This window comes from Gopherus flavomarginatus, chromosome 14, assembly GCF_025201925.1.
Source record: "Gopherus flavomarginatus isolate rGopFla2 chromosome 14, rGopFla2.mat.asm, whole genome shotgun sequence".
NCBI lineage: Eukaryota > Metazoa > Chordata > Testudines > Testudinidae > Gopherus > Gopherus flavomarginatus.
In genome coordinates, this window is record NC_066630.1 from 40234085 (window position 1) to 40261538 (window position 27454).

Below are 27454 nucleotides of genomic sequence, written 5' to 3' on the forward strand. Positions count from 1 at the left end.
GGTGTGAAAACCAAGGGAGGAGAAACTGATTTTGTAATTGGCAAGCCATTCCCAGTCTTTGTTTAATCCTGAGCTGATGGTGTCAAATTTGCAGATGAACTGAAGCTCAGCAGTTTCTCTTTGAAGTCTGGTCCTGAAGTTTCAGCTGCAGGATGGCCACCTCTAAATCTGCTATTGTGTGTTCAGGGAGGTGGAAGTGTTCTCCTACAGGTTTTTGTACACTGCCATTCCTAATATCTGATTTGTGTCCATTTAACCTTTTCTGTAGAGATTGTCCAGTTTGGCCGATGTACATAGCAGAGGGGCATTGCTGGCATATGATGGCGTATATTACATTGGTGGATGTGCAGGTGAATGAACCGGTGATGGTGAGGCTGATCTGGTTAGGTCCTGTGATGGTGTCGCTGGTGTAGATATGTGGGCAGAGTTGGCATTGAGGTTTGTTGCATGGATTGGTTCCTGAGTTAGAGTTACTATGGTGCAGTGTGCAGTTACTGGTGAGAATATGTTTCAGGTTGGCAGGTAGTCTGTGGGCGAGGACTGGCCTGCCACCCAAGGCCTGTGAAAGTGAGGGATCATTGTCCAGGATGGGTTGTAGATCCCTGAGTTTAAACCTGAGTTTTTGTCTGTTTTTTAATTGAATCAAAATGTCAATGAATGTGTGTCAGAATGTTATCATCTCCTGAGCTGGTCAAACGGGGCAAAACATTCACTAGAACTTCCATCAGAAGGGTCACCACTACATGACAACGTTTGAAATGTCGATGAAAAATATCATCGATATCTTGTATTTTAAATGGTTTTGACCAGTTGCGTGTGACGCTGGCAAAGGCCCCCCCTTCACATGCATGCTGACAGAGAGCTAGCTGGGACCCGCCCGGCTCCCTGCATGATAGTAGCAGTAAAACCGGTATTAAGAGTTATAAAAAATGTGCTTAGTGTTTAAACTTCATTGAATGCTTGTGAGTTGCTGTCTGCACTTGTCTCCCTTACAACATCTGTAGCCCATGTGATAAGTTAAGATATGAGCAGTTGCACTGTGAGCCTCTGTGACTGCATCAATCACCAGACAGGAGACAGATGTTAATTAGCATGAAAACATGTCCTGCTGGAGGCTGCACATGTCCTGCACCACATGGAAGGTCCATCCCAAACTATCATGGAACATCGAAGGGGACAGAAAGACTTTGTTGATTTCTCTTCCCTTCCCTCCCCTCGTCCCTCCCCACCCTTGAAGAGGAGACTTGCAAGTTAATTCCTCCCAACCTTGGAGTTTGCAATTTCAAGGGGGCTGGAAGAGGGGGGAGGCTAACAAGGGGGAACTGTGCCTGTGCGGCTTGGACCCAAAAGGACAAGGGTTACTAAGCAGAAGCAAGAGATCCCCCGTGCGTGGCCAGGGTCGGCCCTAAAGGACGGATACAGCTTAGCACAGACCTCTTAGTACTTTTTGAAAACGGTTTGGAAATCATTTGTGTGCACACAGGTTTACCTGCTTTAACCTGTAAACAATGTATTTCCTTTTCCTGTATGATAAATCTCTAACTGGTTTGTTATAGGCTTGGCTACAAGCGTTGTCTGTGGTGTGAGATCTAAAGTGCAACTGGCCTGGTGAAGTAACCTGAATCTGGCTGTGATCTTTGGTGCGAGGGCCCATCTCTCACAAAGGTGGGCTCACTGGGGGGCAAGACAGACTGGCCTAGCCAAGGGGACTGTCTGGGACTCTAGGGGTAGGGTGCGAGAATGCCTGAGGAGTTTACACTAGTTCACTCAAGCAGTGGGGAGAACAGCCGGCCCCATGAACCATTCAGCACCCAACCCCGTCAGCATAGGGCTGGAAGAGCTGCCCGTTCTCACAGGCCACCCCAGCTGACATTCCTGGCACTCCCATGGTAAGAACACAAGAAATGAACAAACCCCAGTGACCAACCCACCCCCGGCATTCCTGGAGAGGGAGAGCATGAGCATGTCTGCACTTACAGGTCACCACTAAGGGGATGGCCCAGGCCTGCTTTTCTGCTCACCAGTGGCACTGGCAGCAGGCACTAATGGAGTGTTTGCAGGTCCACTTCTCCATCTCAGTGAGGAGCCCTGCACCCATCACTGGGTGACAGAACCAGGCCAGGTGTGTTTGCAGGGAAGTCAGCAGAGACACAACACACAGGGGCGTTGGTGGCTCAGTGGCCAAATTTGTACCTCCCGTACCCAAGACATGTGTTTGATTCCTGTCCCACCTGCCCCACGTTCATCCCTAGAGGCGCCCCTGGCCACTCCGCATTGGGAGCACCTCCTGTCTGCTTTGCGGGGAGGGGCTGATGGCAGGGTGTCCCCCTCCCCCCACCCATGTACCAGATTTCCCTTAAGCTGGGGTGATGGGATGGGGGGATCTGTGTGTGCTGCTGCCTCTCTGGGGCCCTGGGCAGCTGCTTGTGTCTGAACAAGCCTAGTTCAGGCTCCTGACGCTGAATAATTTTGTAAAGAGACAGCGCAGTCACTCACTCAGGCGCACAAACACTCCCCTCAACACAACACACACGCACACACACCCCGCAGGGCTCCCTGCATCCAGGTCTCTTCCCCACCTGGGCTGTGCTGCTGAGGCATCAGGAGCTGCTGCTCTCCTGCCTTCCCCTTGCGCAGCCCTCAGGGAAAGTGCCCTGGATGCAGGGAGCCCTGACAGCTCCTTGCTCCCCCCTCCCAGCCCCCTAGGGCTGCAGGGGGAGGAGGAGCAGCAGGCCAGTGGGGAAGCAAGCAGCAGTGGCAGCTGCTTTGTGCATCCAGATCAGTTTCCCCACGTGGGTGCAGGAGGGGGATGCAGGGGTTGGGGGCACAGGAGGGACATAAGAACTAATATGCAGCCACCCCTGGAGTGGAATGCTGCTGCTAGCTAACAGCAGCAGCAGCAATGCCACAAGGAGAACATTACCTAAACCCAGTGAATGTGCAGGAGGAAATTCCTGGGCTGCCGGAGGCACTCACCTGCACTGGAATTTCGCCACGACACTGAGGTTCCCACAGCTATGCTTGTGAAACAGGCTGTGATCCTTACTGAGCACAATTGGTCGGCACCCTCATTTCCCCGCTCCCAACCCCTGTCCCTGAGCATTGGGCTATGGCACTGGCTCAAGGCTGACTCAAAGGGAGTCTGCCAGATGGTCCTGCCTCACCCTGGCTGGTCCTTGATACTGACGAGCTTCAGCCCTCCCCACACTGTCGATCCGAGAGAATCACAGCTGCCAGGTGGCGACACCGAGGTGCTAACAGAACAAATGGGTGCGGCACCGTTTCTCTTTGCAAGTCAGCTCTTCTGGACTCTATCAGTGACAACCAAGGCAGGTCCCTGCCAATGCAGAGAACACGGGTTCCTGTACAGTTTGGAAGCTCTTTGCGGCAGGGACTGTTTTACATTTTCAGTTTATCCAGTGCCCAGGGGCCCCAGTCCTGGTCTGGGCTTTCTTCTCCTATAAATCATAGCAACAGCCCCATGTTTGGATCTAGAACAGGGACAGCAACAGTGGTAATTTTTGCTAGGGAGTTTGGCCAGGAATAATTGCCTGGGAAAGTCCCTGGGATTTTTAATGACAAATGCTCTGGGTTTTCATTTAGCTGAAGGCCACAAAGCCAGAGCAGCCCGCTCAGTCAGCCACGCCAGTGACCACAGAACTTGGGTTTCTTAGGAGCTAAAATAATCCAAAGCTCTGAGAAAGCCCAGGCTCATGGCCCAGGATGGAACAGATCCAAGTTACAGGATAACAGTATGTGATGTCAACAGCCCTTAAAACTCCTGTAAGATTTCTACAAGGGAACAGGGGGTGAGAAATATCCCTAAAGAGGGACCTTTATTTTAAAAGATTGCAGCTCCCTTCCCCTGACTGCAGCTCAACGAGGCTTCAAAAGAGAAGGCAAAAAGAAAAAGACACAGCTGCATTGGCCGGGAATCGAACCCGGGCCTCCCGCGTGGCAGGCGAGAATTCTACCACTGAACCACCAATGCTCAGCCTGCCCAGAGCCTCCTCCCAGCTGGCTGAACCCTCAAGGAAGCCGTGTTGGAACCTGCCTGCAGTTCCCTGTGCAGTCAGTGCACTGCCGCACGGGCAACGAAGGGCTGGCTGTGCCACAAGACCGCAGGGAGCCACCTCCAGGGCACCAGAGAGAGCAGCAGCAGCTCACAGCCCAGGACAGCACCGGAGAGGCTGCAATCTGCCCCTCAGGCTATGCAGCCACCCACCCTGCCCCTTGGGCTGCCTGCTGGCTCCACTCTGAGCCGCCCCACCAGAAGCCGAGGGGAATCCACCTGCAGTACTGGGAACCAGCTCGCTGCTCCCCTGAGCGCCTCTCACTGGCAGAGAACTTGGGGTGGGGTGGGGGGTCAGGCTCCTTCCAGACCATACAGCCACTAGAGGGCGCTCCAGTTCACCGCACCCCCCACCAGCTGCAAGCTGGAAGAGAGCAGGCTGGGCTGTAAAGCTACCACCAGGGTTAGGGCCCAAGGGAAGGGTAAAGCCCAGCAATGAGCAGCGTGTGGCTGCAGGCTCCCTCCTCCCTCTGCTGTCCCTCAGGCCTGGCTCTCTCCCATGCGGCTCTTGCTTTATCACTGATTCCAAGGGTGCCCCCGCCCCAGGGCCTGACTCCAGCAGCGCTGCCCCCTCCCCACCAGCCGCCCAGCACCCATTTTCTGGTGAGGCCACCAGCCTCCCGAGATGTTCCTGCCGTGGGTGTGTTGGCTGCAGTAGCACCTGGGGACCGAGCTGAGATCGGGGCCCCGTCGTGCTAGGTGCTGTACAAAGAGAGCAATAGAAAACTGTCGCCCTGAGAGCAGCCAGACACACAGCTGTGTGTGTGTGTGGGGGGGGGGTGCTCATATGGCTCAGCTGCCATATCCACAGCACTGCGTGCTCATGCAGCCCATGTGGGTGCCAAGCGCGCAGGGTGCGTGTGGCCCATAAACAGCATCTCAGCTCCCCCATCGCCCATGGCATCTCCGGCTCTGCCCGGGCACAGCCTGGTGCTGGGGCCCCGTGGAGGAAGGGTGGGAGGGGCTGAGCTCCCTTTGCCGGGGGCTGCTCTGTGTCTGGAGCCCAGTGCAGCGATCAAAACCCGCCTGCAGCCTAACAGGATCTGCTGTCTGGGGTGTCGGAAAGCCCGGCCCCCCTCCTCCAGCCAACCCAGGAGGAGGACACAGCCACAGGCGGGCTGGGGCAGGCCTGCCCCTTTCCAGGCTGCCCTGTCACAGCAAGAGTCACCCCAGGGCAGCTCCTCCACACTGGGGCTGGCCCCGGGGTCTGCCCTGGCTCCCTGCTTCACCCTGCCCTGCCCTTTGGCCCCATGGCAGGTATTCGCTGAGCACTGTATGAGACACAGGAATCGAACCCAAAAGGGGGGGGTCCTGGGGCCCCAAGAGGTTCCCCACCTGGTTGCAGTCCTCGTACTCCTCAGCCAGATGCTCAAAGAGGAGGCAGAGATCTTGGATGTACTCCCAGGACGGGTGCTTCTCCAGCAGCACAGCCCCGATCTTCAGCAGCACCTGGGAGTTCACACTGAGCCACAGGCAGCGCAGGGACAGCTCGCTGACGTTCTGATCCCGCTAGGGAGGACGAGGAGACAAGGTCACGCACAGCCGCCGTCTGGGGGAGCCTCCTAAGGGACTGCTGCCCTGGGCCCCAGCGGGTCCACGGGGGAGCACCTGAGCCCACACCCAGCCCCTGCCCCCAGCTGCTTTGTCTTTTCCACTGCAGCCTCCAAGAGCTTCTGCTCAGCAAGTGCCCCCAGCTGGCACATGCCTTGTCCTCTGCACTAGCCGGATTCAGTGGCCCTGCTTGCCAGCTCGCTCCTGTGATCAGATCATCCCTAAGCCCTGGGGAAAGCCAGATCCAGACTTGGCAGCTGCCCCCAGATCCCGACCCCCCGGGTATGAGCAAAATTTAGAACCCAGCACCCCTGGCCTCTGCAAAGTTTGATTCCTCCTCAAAGCATCCTTCCCTCTCAACCCAGCATTTAACCTTCACAGCTGCTCCCTACCTGGAAACTGGGGAGAACCGAGCCCTAGATCGCACCACCCTAGAAGTTTACGCTGCTGTAGGACTGTTCGATTCCTGCTTGGGGCCCAGTAAGAACCAGGTATAGCCGCGGCTTTAGTGCACAGTAAGGGATGATGGCTGAAGTGTGTGTCCTGGATGAAAAGCTCTAATGCCTAGGCCAGGTGTCAGGTGCCATCCACTTCTGGCACAGATTTTCCTGACTCTTGTGGTACCTCCACCAGCCCAGAGGCAGGGAGGGATTTCTAACAAGCCGCAGACTGGTACAGCTCATCTAGAGCACATGGGCCTTGAGGCCGAGACTCCAGCTGAGCTAAGGGAGCAGCTGTTCGGAGCACCCGTAGAAAGATCATGGAGCTGACAGCAGAGCTGTTCCCAGAGGATGGAAAGTGAGCACCGGACACCTTACCAGCCTGGTAACGTTGGATGCCCTGAGAACCTCTTCGAACTGGACATTCACAGTGTAGTTGATGGGGAAATAGTGTTTCTGCAAAGGCAAGAAAAATAAAATCCTAGCAGTGAACTAAAAGCTTCTCTCTTCCCCGGATCCTGCTGGGCTGTGCCCCCATCAGCAACTGCTCCTGTCCCCTCCCCCTGCCTTGACGGGGAAGCGTGTCCCCTGCTAGGCACCTGGGGCATGTTTCCTTGTGAGTAAACAAATACTGAAAACTAATTTGGGTTGTAACACCTGGAACAGGTGTGCAGCCGCCTAATGCCGTGACACTGTCACTGTATGCCACGGGGACCTTCCTGCTCCAAAAGTCCCAACCACCTGAGCTAAAGGAGAATCGTCAGGAGCTGCCTGCAGTCTAGGGCCTGACACACACAGCTGGGCAGTTCTGACTCTGCCCACTAGAAGGCAGTGTTGCACAAGTCAGCTCAGCACCAGTTTGCCCTCCCCGGGGGCTGCAGCACCCTCTTGGATGTTTGAAAACAAGCGCCAAATAGTTTGCACTTGGGTACCTGGTCGTGCACTAAATCAGGGCTTGGAAATTGACCCACCAGCAGCCCCAGGAGGGACCCTGCAAGGCAGGGCAAGCGTCAGCAGGAACTGCTGGGGGCTCAGCCCTTTAGAAAACCAGGGCGTCTAGCTGGCGTCCAGGGCAGTTAGCAGGTCAGCGTCGGGCTGCTCGTTTGGAAAATCTTGGCCCCGGAGAAGCCTACGGGGGATGAAACAGGAGACGGTTCCGATTCCATGGCCCCCACCAAGCACTTAACGCGCTATGGACAGAAAGGCAGAGGCCACACTACTGCCGGGGACGCAAGTCTGGGCCTTTGGAAAGGGGGAGATAAATCAACCGGTAACGTGGCCTGAGCCTAGGGGGAAAGAATTACCATGTACTGGAGCCGCTGCCGATACGTCAGCTTGTTCTGGAGAGCCTCGATAATCCTGCATTCCTTCTGCATTGCAGCCTCCAGCCCCAGGACAGTCACAAAATCTGCAAATCACCGTCCCCCCACCCGAGGGCGAAGGAGAGGGGTAAGGCCATGCACCAGCTGGCTCCCATTACACGCTGGGGGCCAGGAGGCAGATCAGGGCTCGGAAGAGGAGGGGGAAATCTGTCAGGGTTTCAAATCAGCAGCCTGGGGAGGGGAGGGGAGGGCGAGAGAACTGGCTCCCACGGCTCAGCATCATTTGAAGGAAGGGGAGAGCGGAGAACATTCCCCCACCCGGCCGCGTCCCTGAACAGCGCGTTGGGTCCCACCCACTGAGCGCATGGACCAGTGATGGAACTTCGTCCCTGGGCGGCTGTTATCCAGCTTATGAGCTGGGCTTGGCAGCAGATCTGCTGCCTCCCTTGCATCCCTGCATGGGCCCTTTGGCCATCCCGGCCTCTCTGGGGCAGCCCACGGCCCACAGCAGGTTTGGGCGCGCCAGCCAGTGGGAGGTACAGGAATGAGCTGGCACAGCCAGGGATTGCCTGGGGAAAGGGGCTTGGCCCAGTGCTGTTATGAGGGTATTGATCTTGGCACCCTCCGAACCAGAACAGGGCCACAGGCGCGTCCCTGCCCTGCATGTGACACCCCATTGTACTCACAGAGGAAGGGCACGTAGCCCCGCTGCATGCTGATGGCGTGTGTCCGGGCACCGAGCAGACGGACAATCCGGCCTACGTGACAATGGCTGCGTCAGCGGAAATGGCCTCCCACGTGCCAGGAGCAGCAATTCACGGGAGAGAGACCAGTGGGTGCCCCGGGACGCTGCTGCCGAGGAAAGCCCTGCAGGCTCCCTGCTCTCTAGGGTGCCGCACGTGTTCGCTGCAATTGGGCGAAAAGCTGCTGCCAATGTGCTCCCATCGCAAGGTGCCGGGAGGAAGGAACAACCCAGGCCCAGGTGAACGGCTGGAGGCTGCGGATCCCCGAGGCTGCTGGGGGTGGGCAATGCTAGTGTTATCCTCCGTCTGCCCCTGAAGCTGGGCTCTGTAACGGGAGGCGCGTGGTAAACCAAATGGAACCAGTGTTAGCCGAGAGGCCGGCGCACGGAGCGGGGTAGAGCGCCTCGGAGCTCTGAACTCGGCCCTTCATTAACAAACAGCGCCCCAGTGAGCTCTGCTGCGGGCTGGCTGACCCCGGTGCTCACCTCCACCCCCAGCTGGCCGCATTTCAGGGGCACTGCACATCCACGGGACCAGTTTGTTTGACCAATTCTACCAATCAAACCATTTTAGCTGGTCCCTCGGGTGGTGGCTTAGACGGATCTCAGCACTAAGACCAAGAAGAAGGGCACGAAACACAAACACTGTCTTTGACGGCTGGACGCCAGCTCCAGCCAGGATGCTCTGCACGTGCCTCATCACCCCAGAACTCGTACCTGGTGCTTTACCAGCTCTCCTAATGCCTGTGCCAAGGGTGAAATACCCCCTTTGATGCCCCACGCAGAGATCCTCAAATGTTTGAGGGTCATGCCCCTCCTTATCCCTGTCTGTGCCCCACCAGAGCCGGGGGGGAGGGCATGGACAAGGGTAAGGGGCCATGGCCGGGGCTGCAGGTGGGGTGGGTCTGGGGCTGGGAATGGAGCCGCAGCCAGCAGCCAAGGCTGGGGGCAGAGATCGGGCCAGGAGCGTAGCAGCGCCGCGGCCAGGGCCAGGGCCAGGTATGGGGTTGGGGGCCAGGGACACGGCTGGGGGAAGGACTGAAGCAGAGCTGGGGGCAGCGAGGGGCTGGGTAGCGCTCTCTCCCCGCTCCTGTGGGGGCTAGCCCAGGCCAACGCCGGGCCCCCAAGGATATTGCTCCGTGCCCCTCTAGGGGACCATGCCCCACAGATTTCCAGTGCAACATCTGCACTGGCGCCATCTGGTTCAGTCCTGCACCACGGGCGGAACAGGCATCGATCATACAGCAGAGATCTGTGCGGCTGCTTAGAGCCAGGAGAACCCTGCCCTCGGTGGGTCCAGGCACAAACCTGGTTTTAATGCATTATGTGGCCATGTGCAGCTGGGCACGTCTTCCAGGCAGCACCAAGGCAGAGTAGGAGCAAAAATGTACAAATACACAACCAATTCAGATGACCTAGATTAGCTAATGCTGTGTGATCTGGCCCTGACCCAGAACTACTGGAGAGAGTTCCAGGGAACTTGGGATGGGGCCTTTTGACTGGTGAGAGAATATCCAGAAAGAAATCCCCAGAACAGGCAATACGCTAGGTGGAATCTATGATACTGCACCAAGGACCGTATCTGGGAGGAGATCGAACAAGCAGGATGTACCCTGCAACACTGGCTACACTGTGACTTGCTTCTTCTCCTAAGCCACAGAATATCTGGACCAAGCGTAGGCAACCTATGGCACACGTGCCGAAGGTGGCACGCAAGCTGATTTTCAGTGGCACTCACACTGCGTGGGTCCTGGCCACCGGTCCGGGGGGCTCTGCATTTTAGTTTAATTTTAAATGAAGCTTCTTAAACATTTTAAAAACCTTATTTACTTTACATACAACAATAGTCCAGTTATATATTATAGACTTATAGAAACAGACCTTCTAAAAACATTAAAATGTATTATGGGCACGCAAAACTTTAAATTAGAGTGAATAAATGAAGACTCGGCACACCACTTCTGAAATGTTGCCGACCCCTGATCTGGACAGACAGATAGCTCGGGAGCCTGACTGGCCGTGACAAAGTGGGAATGTTCATAATGTTTTCTCTGAACACTGTGTAGGTGCCTCAGTTTCCCCTACGCAGTTAAGAAAATAAGAACGGCCGTACTGGGTCAGATCAAAGGTCCATCTAGCCCAGTATCCTGTCTACCGACAGTGGCCAATGCCAGGTGCCCCAGAGGGAGAGAACCTAACAGGAAATGATCAAGTGATCTCTCTCCTGCCATCCACCTCCATCCTCTGACAAACAGAGGCTAGGGACACCATTCCTTACCCATCCTGGCTAATAGCCATTTATGGACTTAACCACCATGAATTTATCCAGTTCCTTTTTAAACATTGTTATAGTCCTAGCCTTCACAATCTCCTCAGCCAAGGAGTTCCACAAGTTGACTCTGCACTGCGTGAAGAACTTCCTTTTATTTGTTTTAAACCTGCTGCCCATTAATTTCATTTGGTGATCCCTAGTTCTTGTATTATGGGAATAAGTAAATAACTTTTCCTTATCCACTTTCTCCACATCACTCACGATTTTATATCCCTCTATCATATCCCCCCTTAGTCTCCTCTTTTCCAAGCTGAAGAGTCCTAGCCTCTTTAATCTCTCCTCATATGGGATCCTCTCCAAACCCCTAATCAATCTGTGTTGACTCTTCCCCAACAAATCATGCTCATTTACGTGTCTGATAAGTCTGTTCTTTACTATAGTTTCAAACAATTTGCCTGGTACTGACGTTCTGCTTACTGGCCTGTAACTGCCAGGATCACCTCTGGAGCCTTTTTTAAAAATTGCATCACATTCGCTATCCTGTATCCTCTGGTACAAAAGCTGATTTGAAATGACAGGTTACATGCCACAGTTAGCAGTTTTGCAATTCATATGAGAGTTCCTTCAGAACTCTTGCGTGATACCATCTGGTCCTGGTGACTTATTACTCTTTAATTTATTCCAAAAGCTCCTCTAATGACACCTCAGTCTGGGACAGTTCCTCAGATTTGTCACCTAAAAGGAATGGCTCAAGTACAGGAATTTCCCTCGTAACCTCTGCAGTGAAGAAGACGTTATTCAAAGAATTCATTTAGTTTCTCCACAATGACCTTATCATCCAGCAGAGGGGGAGCCGTGTTAGTCTGGATCTATAAAAGCAGCAAAGAATCCTGTGGCACCTTATAGACTAACAGACGTTTTGGAGCATGAGCTTTCGTGGGTGAATACCTACTTCGTCAGATACATGTAGTGGAAATTTCCAGGGGCAGGTATATATATGCAAGCAAGCAAGCTAGAGATAATAAGGTTAGTTCAATCAGGGAGGATGAGGCCCTGTTCTAGCAGTTGAGGTGTGAAAACCAAGGGAGGAGAAACTGGTTCTGTAGTTGGCAAGCCATTCACAGTCTTTTTTAATCCTGAGCTGATGGTGTCAAATTTGCAGATGAACTGAAGCTCAGCAGTTTCTCTTTGAAGTCTGGTCCTGAAGTTTTTTTGCTGCAGGATGGCCACCTTAAGGTCTGCTATAGTGTAGCCAGGGAGGTTGAAGTGTTCTCCCACAGGTTTTTGTATATTGCCATTCCTAATATCTGATTTGTGTCCATTTATCCTCACACACAACTATTTCAAATTTTATGACAACATATATCTCCAGATCAGTGGCACCGCTATGGGCACCCGCATGCCCCCACAATATGCCAATATTTTTATGGCTGACCTGGAACAACGCTTCCTCAGCTCTCGTCCACTCACACCCCTTCTCTACCTATGCTACATTGATGATATCTTCATCATCTGGACACATGGGAAGGAGACTCTGGAAATATTCCACCACGATTTCAACAGCTTCCACCCCACCATCAACCTCAGCCTGGACCAATCTACATGGGAGGTCCACTTTCTAGACACCACAGTGCAAATAAGTGATGGTCACATTAACACCACCCTATACCGAAAACCTACCGATGACTATGCCTACCTTCATGCCTCCAGCTTCCATCCCGGGCACATCACACGATGCATTGTCTGCAGCCAAGCACTGAGGTACAACCGCATCTGCTCTAACCCCTCAGACAGAGACCAACACCTACAAAATCTCCACCAAGCATTCTCAAAACTACAATACCCACACGAGGAAATAAGGAAACAGATCAACAGTGCCAGATGTGTACCCAGAAGCCTCCTACTGCAAGACAAACCCAAGAAAGAAACCAACAGGACTCCACTGGCCATCACATACAGTCCCTAGCTAAAACCCCTCCAACGCATCATCAGGGATCTACAACCCATCCTGGACAATGATCCCAAACTTTCACAGGCCTTGGGTGGCAGGCCAGTCCTCGCCCACACACAACCTGCCAAGCTGAAACATATTCTCACCAGTAACTGCACACTGCACCGTAGTAACTCTAGCTCAGGAACCAATCCATGCAACAAACCTCGATGCCAACTCTGCCCACATATCTACACCAGCGACACCATCACAGGACCTAACCAGATCAGCCACACCATCACCGGTTCATTCACCTGCACGTCCACCAATGTAATATACGCCATCATATGCCAGCAATGCCCCTCTGCTATGTACATTGGCCAAACACTGGACAGTCTCTACGGAAAAGGATAAATGGACACAAATCAGATATTAGGAATGGCAATATACAAAAACCTATAGGAGAACACTTCAACCTCCCTGGCCACACTATAGCAGACCTTAAGGTGGCCATCCTGCAGCAAAAAAAATCCATGACCAGACTTCAAAGAGAAACTGCTGAGCTTCAGTTCATCTGCAAATTTGACACCATCAGCTCAGGATTAAACAAAGACTGTGAATGGCTTGCCAACTACAGAACCAGTTTCTTCTCCCTTGGTTTTCACACCTCAACTGCTAGAACAGGGCCTCATCCTCCCTGATTGAACTAACCTCATTATCTCTAGCTTGCTTGCATATATATATACCTGCCCCTGGAAATTTCCACTACATGCATCTGACGAAGTGGGTATTCACCCACGAAAGCTCATGCTCCAAAACATCTGTTAGTCTATAAGGTGCCACAGGATTCTTTGCTGCTCTTATCATCCATGAGTGCTCCTTTAGCACATCAGTCATCCAGGGGCCTCACTGGTTGTTTAGCAGGTTTCCTGCTTCTGAAGTACAGTCAAACCTTGCAATAATGTGCCCCGCCATAACGCGAAATCACATATAACGTGATCACAGGTTGGCTTCCCTTTAAGGTACAGTATAATACAGTATGGTACTGTACCAATGGTCCCCAACACCATGGCAAGGGAGAGAAGCTGCAGCCCCGCACCTACCAGGGACAGAGAATTCCAAGGCTGCTGGCGCCTGTGCTCTCTGTTCCCAGCAGGCGCGGGGCTGCGGCTTCTCTCCGGCTTCTCCGGGGCTACTGGGGCCAGTGCTCTCTGTCCCCTGCAGGTGTGAGGCCGTGGCTTCTTTCCCACTTCAAGAGGAGCCGTGGTTCCCCGCACCTGCCGGGGACATAGAGCACCGGCGCCCACAGCCCCGGAGTTCTCTGTCCCCGGCAGGTGGAGGGCCGCAGCGCCTCTCCCCTGCTGGGCACTATGCACCAGGGGCACTAGGTGGCGCACATCAATGCACTGCTTTGGGGACCACTGAAAAACTGACCGGTTTGAAACCCCGCTATACCGCGACCCCACATTTAGCGCGCTGGAATGTTTTGGACCCCAAAGGTCGCGTTATAGCAGGGTTTCACTGTACTTACATTTGTGCTGTCAGTTTTTGAGTCTTTGACTAGTTGCTCTTCAAATTCTTTTTTGCCCTAATTATACTTCTATACTTCGCTTGCCAGATTTTATGCTCTTTTCTGTTTTCCTTAGTAGGATTTAACTTCCTATTTTTAAATGTGCCTCTTTGCCTCCAATTGCTTCTTTTACTTTGTTGTTTAGCCACAGTGGCACTTTTTTGGTTCTCTCTGTTTTTTAATTTGGGGTAAATATTTAATTTGAGCCTCTATTATGGTGTTTTTAAAAAGCTTCCACACAACTTGCAGGCATTTCCCTTTTGAGACTGTGCTTTTTAATTTCTGTTTAACTAGTGTCCTCATTTTTGTGGCGTTTCCCATTCTGAAATTAAATGCTACTGTGGTGGGCTTCTTTTGGTGTCCCCCCAACCAGGATGTTCAATTTAATTATACTCTGGTCGCTCTTACTGAGCGGTTCAGCAATCTTCATCGCTTGGACCAGATTCTGTGCTCCATTTAGGACTAAATGAAGAATTGCCTCTCCCCTTGTGGGTTCCAGGACTAGCTGCTCCAAGAAACAGACATTTATGTTGACAAGAAACCTTCTCTCTGCATCCCGTCCTGAGCTGATACATACCCAGTCAAAATGGAGATAGCTGAAATCCACCATTATTACTGAGTTTTCTATTTGTATAGCCTCTCTAATCTCCCAGAGATTAGCAACATCACCATCCTGGTCAGGTGGTCAGCAGCACAGCCCTACTGCTATATTCTTAGGGTATGTCTACATCTACAATTTTGCAGCGCTGGTTGTTACAGCTGTATTAGTACAGCTGTATAGGGCCAGCGCTGCAGAGTGGCCACACTTACAGCAACCAGCGCTGCAAGTGGTGTTAGATGTGGCCACACTGCAGCGCTGTTGGGCGGCTTCAAGGGGGGTTCGGGGAACGCGAGAGCAAACCGGGGAAGGAGACCAGCTTCCCCGCAGTTTGCTCTCGCGTTCCCCGAACCCCCCTGCAAACCGCAGGGAAGGAGACCTGCTTGCATGGGGGTTCGGGGAACGCGAGAGCAAACCGCAGGGAAGGAGACCAGCTTCGCCGCGGTTTGCTCTCGCGTTCCCCGAACCCCCCTGCAAACCGCAGGGAAGGAGACCTGCTTGCACGGGGGTTCGGGGAACGCGAGAGCAAACCGGGGAAGGAGACCAGCTTCCCCGCGGTTTGCTCTCGCGTTCCCCGAACCCTCCTGCAAACCGCAGGGAAGGAGACCTGCTTGCACGGGGGTTCGGGGAACGCGAGAGCAAACCGGGGAAGGAGACCAGCTTCCCCGCGGTTTGCTCTCGCGTTCCCCGGACCCTCCTGCAAACCGCAGGGAAAGAGACCTGCTTGAAGGAGAGGCTTCCTCAGGTATGCTGGGATACCTGCTTATTCCACGGAGGTCAAGAAAAGCGCTGGTAAGTGTCTACACTTGATTACCAGCGCTGGATCACCAGCGCTGGATCCTCTACACCCGAGACAAAACGGGAGTACGGCCAGCGCTGCAAACAGGGAGTTGCAGCGCTGGTGATGCCCTGCAGATGTGTACACCTCCTAAGTTGCAGCGCTGTAACCCCCTCACCAGCGCTGCAACTTTGTGATGTAGACAAGCCCTTAGTATTCAAGTGTGGAATTTCTATCCATACAGATTCTATGGAACAGTTTGGTTCATATAAGATTTTTAACTACATTTGACTCTACGCTCTCTTTCACATATAGTGCGTGACGAAGTGGGGGGTTTTCTTGGGGTTTTCTGTGTTTTCCGGTGGTTTGCATGCACAGGGGGTGGGACTCAATGTCCCTGGGTGTTACTGGTTTAATGAGGTAAGGACAGAGGAGAGGGACTCGGGATCCCAGCCGATGGCCTGGAGGACAGAGACCCTGGTGACTGGTGACCTGGTGACCCAGAGACTCAGCCAGTTCTGGCCAGTGGGAGGACAATGGGCTGCAGAGAGAGGACCCGGGTGACCTGACCAGCTGGTTCCAGCCAGAGGAGAGCTGAGAGGAGAGGAGATCCAGGCCTTCCTGTTTACCTGGAGAGAAGACAATGGACAGAGGCGGGGCTTGGGGCCAGGGATATCAGAGGCCCAGCTGGGAAGCAGCGAGGCTCGGGGAAGCAGCCAGAGCCCACCTGGATGCAGGGGGACTGGGATATGCTGTGCTGAGGGAGGCCAGACCTGAGACCCTGAGAGTTTCCTGTGCTGTGTTCAACTCTCAGTAAACCTTCTTGTTTTATGCTGGCTGTGAGCCACTCCGGTCTACAGAATCATAGATTATTATTATTAGGGTTGGAAGGGACCTCAGGAGATCATCTAGTCCAACCCCCTGCTTAAAGCAGGATCAATCCCCAAATGGCCCCCTTAAGGATTGAACTCACAACCTTGGGTTTAGCAGGCCAATGCTCAAACCACTGAGGGGGCATCAACCCCTTTGGGAGTGAGGAGGCGCAGGGGGTCCAGAGCGCGTGGACTCCCTAAGGGGGCCCACAGCGAGAAACAGGTGAGCTAAGGCTCAGAGAGGTGCGGCTCCAGGACGTGGAGGGGCCTGATCCCGAGAGAGAGTAGACCCCCGAGAAGGGCTGTCTCACTGAAAGGGGCACCCCCCATGGACCACACAGGGCCATGATTGGGCACGATCTGTGAGTCCGTGACATAGTGCCACTCCCCCAGAAGCGTGATCTGTTCTGTCCTTCCTATAGCTATTGTACTCTGGTATTACAGTGCTCCATTGATTATCATCATTCCACCAAGTTCCTGTAGTGCCTATTATATCAATATCCTCATTTAATACCAGGCATTCAATTTCACCCATCTTAGTATTTAGACCTTTAGTATTTGTAGATAAGCACTTGTAAAATTTGTCACTTTTTAGCTGCCATTATGTGATGTACTTGAATGGGACTCATCAGATCCTTCCTGCACTTTATCATATTCCATCCCCTCCTTACTAGGATATAGAGAATCTCCATTAATAGACCCTCCCATAAGGGATGTCTCTGTCTGAACCGTGCGCTCTTCCATCCTTCCTGTGTGGGCTCCCCCTTTCCCAAAAGGTTCCCCAGTTTCTAATAAATCTAAACCCTCCTTCCCACACCATCGTCTCAGCCACGCACTGAGACCCCGCAGTTCTGCCTGCCTAACCTGCCTGCCTAACCGGCCCTGAGCATGGAACTGGAAGCATTTCAGAGAATGTTGTCATGGAGACCCTGGACTGTAATCTCTGACCTAGCAGCCAAAACTCAGGTTGTTCCCAGCTGCCCGCCAGGACCTCTCTCCTACCTTTCCCTGTGTCATTGGTACCGACATGTACATGACCATGGGCTCCTCTCCAGCACTGCACATAAGCCTGTCCAGATGTCTCGACAGATCTGCAATCTTCACCTTGGCAGGGAATTTGCCATGTGGTTCTCCCGGTCACCGCAAACCCAGCTATCTATGTTTCTAAGGATCCCCCATTACTATTACCTGTCTCCTCATAATAACTGGAGTTCCCTCCCACACAGAGGTTATCCTAAATGCGAGAGGATACCACATCATCATCTGGAGGGAGGGTCCCAACTGTGGGTTCATTCTGTCCGCTCCAGTTGGATGTTCTCCTTTCCTGAGACTTTCATTCTCCTCAACAGCACAGAGGCTGCCAGACTGGGGCTTGGACTGCTCCATTGTGTCCCAGAAAGTCTCATCTGTGTACCTCTGTCTCCCTCAGCTCCTCCAGCTCAGCCAAAGACCATACATGGTCTCTGAGGGCCAGGAGCTCCTTGCACCGAATCCACCCACAAGGCAGGTAATCCTACACCCCCACTCTCCTGCTGCAGGAACCATCTCCTTGCTCTGTGTATAGACAACACCTACCACCATGGGGCCTGATCCCAGAGCATTGTAACAAATAACAGAGGCACTGTCACTAACCCCCTGACAGTCAAACAACCAGACTGACCAGCCACAACTCTGGATTAAGAGTTCCTGCTTGGACACAAATTGTCTTCCCAGGTCAGCAAAGAGAAGCTGCCCCTTGGGGACAATCCCAGGACTCCTGGGTGTTGCCCTAGATGAATCAAATGGTTATTTTGTCTGCTAAACTTTAAACACTCTCTCACACTGCAGCCAGGCTGCTGCTCGACACAGCTCTGGCTTCGTTTTACCGCTCATAACTTTCTTATAATTGTCTTTATGTTTTATTTCCATTAACAAAGCTCATAAACACAGCAAGAGCCTCACAGCTACTGCTGGCTGAGCAGTCTGGCTTGGGGAGAGCTGTCTGGAACGGCTTGCTGTGGTTAGACCCAGCTACCTGATTTCAAACTGCGCAGATCCAGGGGAATTCGATCAGGCCGGTCTTTCTACTGAAATGAATAATAATCCCTAGGTCATATCTAGTACCTCTCATCCACAGAGTCAGAAGCGCTATAGAAAGGAGGTCAGTGCCATTATCCCTACTGCACAGGTGGGGAAACTGAGGCACAGGGACATGACTCACCCAAGGTCACCCAATGGGCCAGTACAGAGGCAGGAATAGAAAGCAGGTCTCCCGAGTCACAGCGCAGTCACAAGACCACACTGCCAGCCTGCGCTGGTCAGGAAGAGATGAAGACAACCCATTCCGCAGCACTTATGCTAGCTCTGCACCTCAGCTTGTTCCCAGCTGCCCCCAAGGTTTCCAGGCACTGCAGGTGTTGGAGCTGGCTCCACATCACTGTGCTGTGGCCATGATCAGGGAGGAAGCTGGAGCTCGAGGCAGGTGGGGCTTGGCACCCGGGGGCACAGGAGGCTGCCTGAGTTTTGGCACAGGAGGGGCATGTGAGGCTTTTCCACCTGGTGAGGGAGGGGAGCGTCTCTGCTCTCCCCTCCTCTCATTGGGCCAGGACAAAGGAAGCTGCATTTTTGGGAGGGGACTTGATTTCACCACTCCCCCTACACCCAGCACCGATCTACCCTGATCCCATCACTGGAGACGGCCTCGCTGGGATGTGGGGGCAGATGGACCCTCCATTAAAGTTCTGATGAGACAGTGCTCTGTGCACGCACCTTGATTCCACAGTGCAGCTGTTACAGCCATCGTGGCAGGCGCTACTGGGGAAGCAGCCGCAGGCGCTGCTTGTTTCTGTAACTGTGCATCCAAGATCCTCTCCTCTAGGAAAGACACTCAGGCCTTGTCTCCGCACCACCACGGCACCTGCTTGACTCAATCAGCTTCGAAGCCAAGGTGCTTACGCTGCGAGGATGCTCTGACCAGGGTGTGATCTGGGCCTTCGCTCCAGTTAGGGGAAGGGAGCTGCTCCCCAGTGTCAGCTGGGCTCAAACACACTCTCTGCTAGCTCAGTACAAGCTTGGGGGTAGAGCAGGCCTGGGGAGGTGGAGTACAGGGTGGAACCCACAGCACAACCCGCGACCATGGAATCACAAAGCACAAGGGCTCCCTGCTATAAACCCGTCCGCGATCGTCAGCATCATTAATACGTTACCGTAGAACCTCAAAGATCCGAACACCAGAGTTACGGACTGATCGGTCAACCAGACACCAAGTGGAACTGGGAGTAATCAACCAGGCAGCAGCAGAGATGGGAAAAACAAAAACAACAAAACAACTCCACACAAATCTTGTGCTGTACGATCTCAATCTTTTTCTTTCTGAGGCCTCCCTCCAACATACTATAAAAACTCTAGGGCCCAGCGGGTGGCCTCAGGCACTGATTTCCCTACCCCACTCCCCAAATTTCCCCAACACTCCCCCCCAGTTTTGTGAACTAGTTACATGCCAAACCTGGTGGCTGAACTTTGCGACTTTGTCCTCACCCATAACTATTTCACATTTGGGGACAATAGATACCTTCAAGTCAGCAGCACTGCTATGGGTACCCGCATGGCCCAACAGTATGCCAACATCTTTATGGCTGACTTGGAACAATGCTTCCTTAGCTCTCATCCCCTAATGCCCCTACTCTACTTGCACTACATTGATGACACCTTCATCATCTGGACCCATAGGAAAGAAGCCCTTGAGGAATTCCACCATGATTTCAACAATTTCCCCATCCCACCATCAACCTCAGCCTAGACCAATCCACACAAGAGATCCATTTTCTTGACACTACTGTGCTAGTAAGCGATGGTCACATAAACATCACCCTACATCGGAAACCTACTGACCACTGTACTTACGTACATGCCTCCAGCTTCCATCCAGGACACAGTACATGACCCATTGTCTACAGCCAAGCTCTAAGACACAACTGCATTTGCGCCAATCCCTCAGACAGAGACAAACACCTACAAGATCTCTATTAAGCATTCTTAAAACTACAATACCCACTTGCTGAACTGAAAAAGCAGATTGATAGAGCCAGAAGAGTACCCAGAAGTCACCTACTACAATACAAGCCCAACACAGAAAATAACAGAACGCCACTAGCTATTACCTTCAGACCCAACTAAAACCTCTCCAGCGCATCATCAAAGATCTACAACCTGTCCTGAAAGATGATCCCTCACTCTCACAGATATTGGGAGACAGGCCAGTCCTCGCTTACAGATAGCACCCCCAACCTGAAGCAAATACTCACCAGCAACCACACACCACAGAAAAAAAACACTAACCCAGGAACAATCTTTGCAACAATGCCCGATGCCAACTCTGTCCACATATCTATTCAAATGACACCATAATAGGACCTAATCACATCAGCCACACCATCAGGGGCTCGTTCACTTGCACATCTACCAATGTGATCTATACCATCATGTGCCAGCAATGCCCCTCTGCCATGTACATTGGCCAAACTGGACAGTCTCAATGCAAAAGAATAAATGGACACAAATTTGACATCAGGAATCATAACATTCAAAAACCAGTAGAGGAACACTTCAACCTCTCTGGCCATTCAGTAACAGACTTAAAGGTGGCAATTTTGCAACAGAAAAGCTTCAAAAACAGACTCCAACTGGAAACTGCTGAACTTGAATTGATATGCAAACTAGATACAATCAATTTAGGCTTAAATAGAGACTGGGAATGGCTGAGCCATTACACACATTGAATCTATTTCCCCATGTTAAGTATCCTCACACCTTCCTGTCAAACTGTCTTAAATGGGCCATCTTGATTATCACTACAGAAGGTTTTTTTCTCCTGCTGACAATAGCGCATCTTAATTAATTAGCCTCTTACAGTTGGTTGGGCAACTCCCACCTTTTCATGTTCTCTGTATGTATATATATCTCCTCACTATAAGTTCCATTCTATGCATCCGATGAAATGGGCCCACGAAAGCTTACGCTCAAATACATTCGTTAGTCTCTAAGGTGCCACAAGTACTCTTGTTCTTTTTGCGGATACAGACTAACACGGCTGCTACTCTGAAACATGCCAGTATAGTGAGAGTTTGGAAATATGAATTGAAATTGAAACAATACTACACACTTTAAAAGCATATACACTGTATGATAAAATACGTGTATCTGAAAGTATAATAGATTGAAAAGTATGAACATAGACTAGCTTCCTTATACTGCCGTTGTTTTTTATGACAATGTCAGTGCATTCATTTTGGTGATGTTGGCCAACCTAATAATTTCAAAGGATGATTTGTAAGCAAAGTCTAAATGAGCTCTCCCTGACAGCTAGTGATGAGGTGGGGGCTGGGGGGAAAGGCTTCAGGACCAGATTGTATTTACATTCACACCTAATCTACCTAGGTATCCAGCAAACAGAGCTGTGTTGCCCAAGTGATAGATTTTGGCTGGGGTTGGGTTACAAGTCACTTGAATGCGGGGGAGGGGGGAATTAAATGTTGTTGTTCTTATTGTATGAGTAAAGAGCAGTAGAACTGTACTTAGCCTGTGCTGATTGAGGGCATAAAGAGAGAGTGTGGGGACCTGTCCCTCTCCACTGTTTAAAGACAGAGCTGATTAGGCTCCATAGAGAGTCTTTTGTTCTGTTAAGTGACCACTGCAGCTGAAATCACTGATAATCAGGTCTAAGTGCTTAGTCCTGCCGCGGGGACAGTGTTCCTGTGGGGACAGTGTTTTTGTGTAAGAGACAGCCCAGACAGCACTAGCAGCGAGGTTCCCTCACTGACAGCTCAGCTGAAATCACTGAGAGCTGGTGGAACCTCAAAAGACCAACTCGCAGAGGTCACAGTGGCAGGTGGCAGCAGAAGGTGACTGTGCAGGGCCATTGGCAACAGAGTGGTGGAATGAATGGTGGCCCAACAAACAGCCGTGGCCAGAGTGAACAGTGAGCAGCTGGAGGAACGAGCAAGGTGCCTTCTTGCCCCCTACCTGGGACGTGTACTCATGTGAAAGCACCTCTGAACTCTGAGTCTCCATTGACCAAGGACAACACCAGTGAGTCTATGAGTCTATGAGTGGGGTGCGATGGAGGGAAAAGTGAGGGGCACGTTAAATAAACATTTGTTTGTTGGACTATATTTTAGTGACTTTGCTCCAGAATGCTAGATTTGTAACTGGGAATGGAAACGTATATAAATATGTTTCCTAGTAGGCCAAGATTTTTAAAATGCATTATTTGCCAAGGTTGCCATCTCACATTGTTGCTATCTTGAGAGGTCATTATGTTGGGGAGTTTCTGTACTAAACATTTTTATTATTATAATTAATTGTACATAAGAATGGCCAGACTGGGTCAGACCAATGGTCCATATAGCCCAGACTCCTGGTCAAGGCCAGGTGCTTCAGAGGGAATGAACAGAACAGGTAATCATCAAGTGATCCATCCCCTCTTGCCCATTCCCAGCTTCTGGCAAACAGAGGCTAGGAACACTCAGAGCATGGTGTTGCATCCCTCCCCATCCTGGCTAATAGCCACTGATGGACCTATTCTCCAGGAATTTATCTACCTCTTTTTTTAATCCTGTTATAGTTTTGGTCTTCACAGCATCCCCAGGCAAAGAGTTCCACGGCTTGACTTTATGTTGTGTGAAGAAGTACTTCCTTTTGTTTTTTTAAAACCTGCTGCCTATTAATTTCATTGGGTGACTGTTAGTTCTTGTGTTATGTGAAGGATTAAATAACATTTCCTTATTCACTTTCTTCGCACCAGTCAAGATTTTATAACCTCTATCATATCCCCCCTTAGTCGTCTCTTTTCTAAGCTGGAAATTCCCAGTCATTTTAATTTCTCCTCCTGTTTCATACCCCTAATCATTTTAGTTGCCCATCTCTGTACCTTTTTCATTTCCAATATATCTTTTTTGGGATGGGGTGACCAGATCTGCACACAGTATTCAAGGTGTACAAGTACCATGGATTTATACAGAGGCAATATGATATTTTCTGTCTTATTATCTATCCCTTTCTTTAAGAAGCAAAGGTTTCAGAGTAGTAGTCATGTTAGTCTGCAAAAAGAACAGGAGTACGTGTAGCACCTTAGAGACTAACAAATTTATTTCAGCATAAGCTTTCATGGGCTACATCCGATGAAGTGGGCTGGAGCCCACAAACGCTTAACCAGTCACTGGTCCAAATAAATGTGTTTGTCTCTAAGGTGCCACAAGTACTCCTGTTCTTTTAAAAAAAGCAAACAGAACGTTGGGAATCATTGACTGCCGCTGCACATTGAGTGGATGTTTTCAGAGAACTATCCACAATGATGCCAAGATCTTTCTTGAGTGTTAACAGCTAATTCAGACTCCTTCATTTTGTATATATAGTTGAGATTGTTTCCCAATGTGCATTACTCTGCATTTACCAACACTGAATTTCATCTGCCATTTCTGTTGTCCAGTCACCCAGTTTTGTGAGCTCCCTTTGTAACACTTTGCAGTCCGCCTGGGACTTAACTGTCTTGAGTAGTTTTGTATCATCTGCAAATTTTGCCACCTCACTGTTTACCCATTTTTTCCAGATCATTTATGAGTATGTTAAACAGTAATGGTCCCAATACCAATCCCTCAGGGATACCACTATTGATCTCTCTCCATTCTGAAAACTGACCATTTATTCCTACCCTTTGTTTCCCATCTTTTAACTAGTTCCTGATCCATGAGAGGACTTCCCTCTTATCCCATGATGGCTTACTTTTCAAAAGTCAATTTAAATTAAAATATATTTTTTTAAAAACTTTATATTTTTTTTAGAAATCTACACCTGTTATGTGTTTTGGTGTAACTTGCATTATCCTTATGTTAAATTTGTATTATCCTAACAAAACATTTACTTTATGCATATCTCTTTTATATATCTCATTGGTCCTGACACTTGCCCCTGTAAATTCGAACACCCTTCCTAATTTCAATTCCTGGGGAAACCACTGGCCTCAGGGCCGTGGAGCTCGGGGCTTTAGCTGTGGAGGAGGGCAGTGCTCAGGACTTCAGCCTCGTGGGGGCTCGGGGCTTTAGCTATGGGGGGGAGCACCAGTTTCAGTGCCAAGACTTTCTCCGCAGCTAAAGTCCTGAGACAAGCTGCGCTCCCCCTCCCCCCCAGCTGAAACCAGGACCAGAGCCATGGAGAGCCCTGAGCCTCCCACCCAACTCCGAGGGTCAGAAGACCTGACCCCCCCTTGCAGCCCCAAAGCACCCATGGCTGAAGTCCACAGCATCTTGTTCAGAGTTACGAACAACCTCCATTCCCGAGGTGTCCGGAACTCTGAGGTTCTGCTGAACCTTGAAACCCACGTGGATGTCACTCCTGGGAGCAACTCCCTCTGGTGGCAACGGCACCACGTGCAGCCACGAGCACCCACCAGCACGAGGCCCACCCTGATGCATCCAGCGTTAGCTCAGAAAGCTGAGCACCCAATAAGGAGGCCTTCCCCTCCCGTCTCCGCTGGCTGAGCTGCCCGTGGTCTGTTCCCCTGCCCCTCCTCCTCTCTCTCTCGGGGCACTGCGTTGGTGACCCCAACACAGACACAAATTCTAAGCTGCAGAACTGGCTTTAAACTGGGAGCAGATCTTCTCTTGGGCGAAATGACACTGAACAATCAGCATCAAACCTTGGCCCCAGATTCTGCCTTCTGGGGACTGGCCTTGTCCATTCACACGTTAAAGGCATTTCCAGCTCAAACAACTTTTGCTCAGGACCCTCATGCAGCGTGAACCTGGAAGCTTTTGTACGCAAGTCTGAGCTGAAGGATTCACTCCAGCCCTGCCCTGGAAGGAGCCAGCTCCTCAGCTGGAGGCTCCATTCATTTCAGCAGAGCTCTGGTGATGGACGCCAGCAGAGGATCTACCCCTGCGCCTTACTGAGAGGATTCCAGGCTAGCTTCTGCAGGTTTCACACCACGCTCAATAACTGCCTTCAGGGCAGGGCACCCTTTGACTTGGGGGGAGGGAGGAATTGGCCGGAGCTGGGCTCTGGCTCCCCTTCAGAGTGGGGAGATGAATTCATTCATATTTAGTCTGTGCATGACAGCAGCACTCAGAGCCGCACCACCTCCTCCAGCCTCTGAAGACAAAAGTGATTTGGCTGCGACATCTGGCAGGACAGTGCCCCTGTCCTCCAGCTCTTTCCACACTGATTGCCAAGCTGCCGTCGCATAGGGAACCTCGCTCCCAAATGAAACTCCTTTCCAGACAGCCCCAAACTGGCACGCTCCCCCATCCGCTGAGCAAAGCTGTCATAACTATAAAGGGAAGGAAACAGCCCTCCTGTGTACAATACTATAAAATCCCTCCTGGCCAGAGACACCAAAATCCTTTTACTTGTAAAGGGTTAAGAAGCTCAGGTAACCTGGCTGACACCTGACCCAAAGGACCAATAAGGGGACAAATCTGGGGGTGAGGGGAAAGGCTTTTGTTTGTACTCTTTGTTTTGGGGGTTGTTCACTCTTGGGACTAAGAGGGACTAGACATCAATCCATGCTCTCCAAATCTTTCTGAACCAATCTCTCATGTTTCAAACTTGTAAGTTACAGCCAGGCCAGGTGCGTTAGTTTATCTTTGTTTTTTCAACGTGTGAATGTTCCTTTGCTAGAAGATTTATCCCTGTTTTGCTGTAACTTTGAAACTAAGACTAGGGGGGTTCCTCTGGGCTCTCTGAATCTGATTACCCTGTAAAGTTATTTTCCATCCTGATTTTACAGAGATGATTATTACTTTTTTTTTTAAAATAAAATCCTTCTTTTAAGAACCTGACTGATTTTTCCATTGTCCAAAGACCCAGGGGTTTGGGTCTTTGATCACTTTGTTACCAATTGGTTAGGATATTATTCTCAAACCTCCCCAGGAAAGGGGGTGTAAGAGCTTGGGGAGATATTTTGGGGTAAGAAGAGGAACTCCAAGTGGTCCTTTCCCTGTTTCTTGTTAAATCACCTGGTGGTGCAGCATACCAGGTTTTAACCTAAACTGGTAGAAATAAGCTTAGGGGGTCTTTCATGTGGGTCCCCACATCTGTACCCTAGAGTTCAGAGTGGGGAAGGAACCCTGACAATAGCACTGGAAAATTCCCTGGGGCAGATTGAAATAACCACGATGACAGCTCAAGGTGTGCATGACAGAGAGGTGTCCTCCAGCAAACCACGGACTGGAAAAGAAAAGGGCCAGGATTATGGGCTAGGATCAGGGAGCCTATTCCAGGCCTCGGTCTTTAATCTAGCTGCAAAGAACTGAATTTGACTCTAGGGAAAATGCAGTAGTAATGGGTAAGGTGATGGATGTTACCCATCAGTACTGGGTCCAAGAGCATCTCAGACGGTGGGACTGACATGCCAGCAGGTAAGGCAACGCACAGGAGTGTACAAGCAGGGTAAATTAAATGAAGAACCCTTCTCCCACCCCACTGTAATATCTGCGTTCCTCCTCCCCTGCTGCGTAACTCCCACCACTGACATATTGCTCTGCACTATTTAATCAAGGCTGGAGGCAGCTCCTGGCACCTAATGCGTTTGCATCTTCAATGGCTCTCTGCACTGTTAACTCACTGCCCTGCTGAGAGCGGGAATTGCCCCAAATCGCCAAGGCTAAACAAGGAGCCGTGCCAGCCCTCGCCAAGTCTCTAAGCCCTGTCCTCCTCCTCGAACTCAGATTGTAATCTCCTTTGTTAGCTAGTCTGCCAAGCTCCACATGGCCCTTTGGCCCTTAAACATTGTAGCAATAATGGTCACTGAATCATGGAGCTAGATTAGCTTATTGATTGCCTGTACCAGCACTGGGACAGTAAAACAACAATCCTAGCCAAGAACAATAGCGCACACCACGCTAGTGCACTCGACTGACAGAAAATCTTGGCACACACGGGGCAAGGAAGGGAAGTAATTTGGGTTAAACATTTACCACCAGGGTATCAGCATGAGGAAATTCCAGCTCCTTCTGTGCAAGTGTGAGGCAGCTCCTTCGTGGGCTGGCACAGTGCGTGTCAGGGGGTGAGAAGGACTGACACAGCACTGGAGTGGGTTCATAGGGAGCATTCAAACAAAAAAAAAAGCCCGTGATAAAATCCTAATCAAGCTGCAATAAATTTAGCAAACAGCCTTGGCTGCATCTGCACCAGTGAACAGAGATGCTAAATGATCTCACTGGGAGCAGCTGTGCGCATGCACACACACGCACGCACACCCTGCACACTTCCGAACAGCCCATGCTTTACAAGCCCAATTTCCTGTCTCCTTGAAGGCACCTATTGAAATCAATG

General features: G+C 51.2%; 1 protein-coding gene and 1 non-coding gene across 3 annotated transcripts in view; both read right to left on the bottom strand.

Moving 5' to 3' along the window:
* The window catches only part of IL34 (interleukin 34), a 40176-nt gene that overhangs the window by 3879 nt on the left and 8843 nt on the right, over positions 1-27454 (bottom strand). For both annotated transcript variants that reach the window (XM_050922477.1, XM_050922476.1), the window contains exons 2-5: positions 8072-8453; positions 7368-7471; positions 6442-6519; positions 5408-5581 (exon numbers count right to left, since the gene is read on the bottom strand). In XM_050922477.1, the coding sequence (XP_050778434.1) occupies positions 5408-5581; positions 6442-6519; positions 7368-7471; positions 8072-8099 (384 nt within the window). In that variant the 5' untranslated portion in view covers positions 8100-8453. The remainder of the gene's footprint in view (positions 1-5407; positions 5582-6441; positions 6520-7367; positions 7472-8071; positions 8454-27454) is intronic.
* TRNAG-GCC (transfer RNA glycine (anticodon GCC)) lies at positions 3921-3991 on the bottom strand. The gene has a single exon. It is a non-coding gene; the product is annotated as a tRNA-Gly (tRNA).